Source organism: Nothoprocta perdicaria, unplaced genomic scaffold (genome assembly GCF_003342845.1).
Source record: "Nothoprocta perdicaria isolate Ctin4 unplaced genomic scaffold, notPer1 scaffold_41, whole genome shotgun sequence".
Taxonomy (NCBI): Eukaryota; Metazoa; Chordata; class Aves; order Tinamiformes; family Tinamidae; genus Nothoprocta; species Nothoprocta perdicaria.
The window spans coordinates 474,765-480,764 of NW_020455655.1; the positions used below are offsets into that span (position 1 = coordinate 474,765).

Below are 6,000 nucleotides of genomic sequence, written 5' to 3' on the forward strand. Positions count from 1 at the left end.
ATTACCACTGTAGAAAAGTGACCAGAATCTCTTCAGCACTCTTTCTGCATAATGCAACTTACAGTGTTGGTTTGGGTAAAGAAGTCCAATTTTTGTCATTGGCTATAAAGCTTCAGACCTCAAAGAAGAGATAAGGGAGGAAATGTATGAGTTCCACTGGGACAACTGTTTTGGGAAATTCATACAGTTTTACAGAGAGCTATTACCACTAATAAATATTTCTGTGGGAATTTCTGAAGAGTAAAACTGGAGAAGGCAGAGAGCTAAAAAGCAGTATAGATTAGGAGTAAAATGTCACTGAGTGGTCTGTTATATGAATTAATGATTAATGTTTCTTGCAGATTTTTGGGCCTGTTCAAGAAATACTGAGATTTAAAACCATGGATGAAGTAATAGAAAGAGCCAACAATTCTGATTTTGGGCTGGTAGCTGCTGTCTTTACAAATGACATAAACAAGGCTCTGACAGTCTCTTCAGCAATGCAGGCTGGGACAGTCTGGTAAGACCAAAGTTATCACACTCCTGCCCTTGGAGATAAAGAGTTTGACTCACAATCATTGTGTCACCTTCGTTTTGCACCTTTGTCTCAAATGTGTTTATCTAGACCATTCTGAAGGTGAATCACTGAGATAGGGAGCAGCTGTAAGAGAGGTTTTTATCACTCTGCTCGTTGTGGGTAAATGCTGCTGTCTGCAGACTTGTTGAAAAGTGGAAAGTGCCTTGGCAGAGCAGTCACACTGCTGAGGGGCATTGCCAAAAACCAAACAATCCAGAATATAAATGGCCCTTTCTGTGGAGCACAGGAATCCCGTAAGGTTTCTGCTCATGGCACGAAGATTTGTGCGCTTGCTGTAAAACCAGCATCGCAGGACCAAGGGAAACCTGTTCCCTCTAGCCCCTCAGAGTAGGCAAATGCCACTTTTGAAGTTTGATAGCTTATAGCTTGGTACCTCAAGCCTCAATAAACTAAAAGTCCAAGAGAAACCAGGTGGGAAAAGGACAAATTCAGATCGAATACCTTTCTATTACAACAATTGAAGTTTGTCAGCAAATTCACAGTTCATTTACTGAAGTTGCATCCAAATGTTCAGTGTGCTTCTCCAAATCTTCACAGGCCAGATCCGGTTCTCTTTTTGAATGAGGAGAACGTTGCTATTGCAACATAACCTCGCCCCGGCCCCCCCACCCTGTAAATGACAAATTTGTTATTAAAAAAAGCTACACGGTATCCTTAGCTCCCTGAACCCCAGTGTCTCCCTCAGTCTATCAAATGCCTTTCTGCCAGTACATTCAGACTTGCTGCCCTTTCCTTTTACAGGATAAATTGCTACAATGCCTTAAATGCTCAAAGTCCTTTTGGAGGATTCAAAATGTCTGGCAATGGGAGAGAGATGTAAGTATTAGTAGTATCTTCTAAAATGTTTTCAGCGCTACAATTCAATAAACATTAACATATCTTTCCACACAACATCCACCTAGAAATACTCCCATTTGATGATTAGGGCACAATATAACTGAGACTTACTGCCAGTTGTATATGGCAAGATTTTTTTTTTTTTTGACACAGCAAAATAAGTTGTTGTCACTGTCTTCTAATTCTGAAAGAAACAAAATTTCTGAGTATTTTGCCACAGTATTCCAAGAGAATTTTCCTTCTGTGTATTCACCAGAAATATTCACTTTTCCAGAAATATTCACTTTTTGTTACTTGTTAAAATTTACTTTGAACTAATTTGATGTACTTGTTTTAGAGTTCTTCTGCCAAATATTTTGCCTCTCTCACTGAAACTTTCCCCCCACCTTTACTTTTTACTACATTTATTAGTATAGATCCATCTGAATTTAATTAATCTTTCTCTTCCAAATTTAAAAACAATGTTAAATGAAATCAGGCCTAGACAAGAATAGACAACTATTTACACCCCTTTAAAAAAGATCACCTTCCATTTCATAGCTTTCTGTCTTTTCTTATTCACAGAATCACAGAATGTTTAAGGTTGGAAGGGACCCCTAGAGATCATCTAGTCCAACCTTCCTGCTCAAGCAGGGACACCTACAGCATGTAGCACAGGGAATAATCTTATTCCATTTAGAACTGCCAAATATTTTGAAATGGGGAGGTCCGCCCTCAAATGCCTTCCACATACCTAGCTTACGCTCTTTTTACTTTTTAATTCTCATTACAATCAGAAAGAAGTTTAACAATTCCACCAGCCCCAGATTAGTTATGCATTTCTTAACATATATATAAAGAATTCAATTAATTTCTACACAGGAGTCATATGTACCAGTTATGTCCCACCAAAACTTTCAAAATAGGTTATGGCTAATAGCAAACTCAGCAGTAAACTAAAACAAGGTCAAACTCTTTAAAACTTAAGTATGCTGAATTATACAACTTGATTTATAAAATGAGCTCTATGTAGTCTGAAATACTTTCCCTCATTAGGGAGTACGTTGAATAACACATTCATACTATTCTTCACATTCATGAGTTATGAGGTGATCTCACACTGGCATAAATATGTCAGCTCATCTAATTCTTATCATTGTGAAAATATTCTAGGACTACTAAGCTCAATCAAGCACGTGAGTAACTTGACACCCAAGATTGACCCTACTGACTTCAGGGAGGTAAACTGCGCAAGCAAAATATTCACATATTGGTATCGTGCAGTTTTTCTAAAGGGCGGAGAAACAGACAGCCCCCAAGCTCTCATGTAAAAGTCTAAGGGAGTTGTATACTTCCCATCTACAGCTTTGAAAATCTTTACCATGAACAATAACCAATGTGAACAAAAGTATTATCCCTCACACAAAAATGCCCGAAAACCTACTCCTGAGGAATTGCATCATTCATTTAAGAACCACTTGATCAGATAACGTATCAAGGATTCCAATTCTTCCCTCTACCTCATTAATTATTTGCATACTGGTTATTAAAATGTCAAAGTTTCTCAGCAAATTCTTGTTTTTGAAGGATCCAATGTCAATCATATTGAGGCAGGAATTAAAGAACAAAAAAATAAGAACAGAACATGGGCATATATACATATTCATCTTTCCTAAGCTAACACTGCGTTACAGACAGATGATTTTTGTGGCATTGTGATGTTTGTGTTAGCACTCTATTAGCTGGGATTTGATTTGTTCCTGCATTTAAATTACCAAGTTTTTAAAATACATGGGAAAAAAATGAACAAAGCCAGTTGAGAACTGCCACAGTCATTTTACACTGCCACAAAACTTGTATGCACCATGCAAGATTCTTGCTTACCTCAAGACTATCTAAAACATTCTTGTATTCCTAGAGGTGTATTAAAAGGAGGGATTTCTTTACATTTTCAAGTTTTACACCATTCAAGTCATATAATGAGATTTAACTCCTGTAACTAAAAATCAGGTGACTCATCCTATGTGGCTACATATAATCTTTTTATGTTAGGCACAGTCTCTCAAATTTTTGATCTCAGTCCAAGTATCTTCAAGGGAAGGAGGTTCTGTTCCACTTCACTGCTATCCTTAGTGCCATGGGAATCATTATGGTCTGGATAGCTCTGAGCTCAGCAGTGCATAGCTACATTCCCCAAAGAAGTGGAAACAGGAGAAAGGCTTGGAGCTATAATTTTTTATCTTATCTTGTTTTGTGTTGGCCTGAGAGACGGAGGGGAGTCTTCATTTCTTTTGGAGAGGAATTCATTCCCTCTCCCTCACACCTACACAAGTGAAAGACAGTGTCACACAAACTTGACCCATGGGTTCCTCCCTTTCATAGATGCAACCCTTGTTCTCACCCTCTTAATGAACTGCAATTCAAGAAGACCCAAAGTGGCCATGAAACAGGATGTTATTGCTCCCTATTTCGCCTTACTAAGCTGTGGGGACAACCTAGCCCTTTGTTTGAGCATGCACTGACTCATTTACTCTGAATGCCCCGAATAACCCACCTTCCTCTTCAGCAAGAGCAACTGTTAGCTTTTGAAAAATAGCTGCTTTAGAATTCTTCACTATTGCTACTTCCAAAGTTTCAGACAGAAAAACAAGCCAAAGATTGTGTATTTCTGTTTGTCAGCCCAAGACAAGATACAAACTGTCTGCGGGAACATACATAAGACACTCCATTCTCTGTTCACTAGGGTATCCATTCACAAAAACATGTAGGCAAGAAAAGCTGCTTCCAAGGAGCCAAGTCCACTCTACAACTCAGCAGAGTTGCCTAAGAGATAAGCTAGGCCAGACATAACTGCAATAGAATTCACATCCGCAAGCACCCATTTCTTAAGCATCATCTGTCCAAACAGAACATGTATCCCACTGTGTTAAGTGTCAGATGAATGGGACTTAGTAAGTGGCTAGTTTCAGTAATGCTGCAAGATACTGTGCCAAAACAAAAAGAGATTTTCTAGTTAACTACTGGGAACCTGAGCAGGTTAAACTTTCTTTAATAGTAAATGTAAATGCTGGTTCTTGCTGCTGGGTATTTTGACAGGGTTAAAAGAGTAATGAGTTAGGAATCATGTTTGACTTTATCCAGGGTTGTGAATAGTTCACTTACCACAGTATTCAGTTTGGAGCTCTTCTCTCCTGAGCACAAATATACACAGTGATTTTATTGGACAATGTGCAGGTCTTGTCATTTGGACATTTGCAGGATCTAGAAAAGACAGAGGACATCAATTCAACTTGGAACAGTTCTGCTGAGGGAAACTGAATATTACTGTGGTTCTTTGTTTCCTTATCAAATGCAAGAGGCATCTGTTGTTCTGACCTACACTGAAACTTCATATTTAGATTTTCTGAAAGATGGCATGAATGCAAATCCTGTATAAAGAACAGTAAAACAGGAAACCCATGACTAGAAGTTTAGGCTCTATCTTAACTTTTTAAACGAATCACTTCATGGATTTTGTTCAGTAAGGAGTTAATGACTGGTGTAAAATGACAGCTGCAATTTGTTTTTTTGTTTGGTTTTTTTTTAGGGGTGAATGTGGATTGAGAGAATATTCTGAAGTGAAAACTGTGACAATAAAGATTCCTCAGAAGAATTCGTAAGATGAAGAAAGATAAGGTTGTGCGGAAGAGCACATGATGCCACCCTCTCTATTCCTTATGGGGACCAGCACTCAGGAATAAAAAGTGTTACACAATATATATTTAAAAAAATAAGTTGCAACATATATACAGGCACATAATCACATAAGTAATGCAAACCAACTCTGCATGTTTTCGTAAAAATCTTCTTTACATCTTTAGTAACCAAAACGTACAGATAAGAGATAAAGTTGCTATTGGGCATCATTTAATAACAGTTCTACCTAGAAAACTGTTAAATGCAAATGCATGCACATGCACACTTATCTCTCCGTTAGATGAACAGAATTAGTCTTACAGCTTTCAAAGCTGCCTTTTCAAGGACTGCCTAGTTGCTGACATTCTTTTTTTCATACGGAGCTTTACAAGCCAAATTTTACCCCAAATACTAGTAGCGAACAGAATAACTAAGAACTGTTGTTATTCTTAAAATATACCATAAAAAAAAAAAAAAAAAAAAAAAAAAAGAGGAGATTGTGAACTGTATCCAGCCCCCAGCCAGAAACAGGAATATGGATATACTAGCAAATTTTAATTAGTACACTCACATGAAGAGGTCAAATTGGGGAGGGAATAAAATTATTGTATGAATAATGCAATTCTGATACTGATCAGTGAGATTTGGTTTTCAGGCTCACAGCTCTCTGGTTTTCGAAACTTACTTTAATAATTATTTTATGCCTTGCTTATTATAAGCAAAAATCCTCCCTCAGAGGACTTAGAAGGACTTCGAAAGTTTTACCTGCCTGAAAAAAAGCGCATGGCCTGGCTGGGTGGAAAGGTTCTAAGAAGAGTAGGAATGGACTGAAGACTTCACCAAGTATTTCAACTTTCATTGCTCACCTATTTTGTTGTTGTTACTGTGGTGTTTTCACTTTTTTTTTTTTTTTTTTTAGTTTTTTTTTTTTA

The 6,000-nt window shown here is 37.5% G+C and overlaps 1 protein-coding gene across 2 annotated transcripts in view; it reads left to right on the top strand.

The window, feature by feature from the left end:
- The window catches only part of ALDH1A2 (aldehyde dehydrogenase 1 family member A2), a 55,257-nt gene extending 49,819 nt beyond the window's left edge, over positions 1 to 5,438 (top strand). For both annotated transcript variants that reach the window (XM_026045697.1, XM_026045696.1), the window contains 3 exons: positions 342 to 499; positions 1,319 to 1,393; positions 4,980 to 5,438. In XM_026045697.1, the coding sequence (XP_025901482.1) occupies positions 342 to 499; positions 1,319 to 1,393; positions 4,980 to 5,052 (306 nt within the window). In that variant the 3' untranslated portion in view covers positions 5,053 to 5,438. The remainder of the gene's footprint in view (positions 1 to 341; positions 500 to 1,318; positions 1,394 to 4,979) is intronic.
- The last annotated feature ends 562 nt before the right edge of the window (positions 5,439 to 6,000 follow it).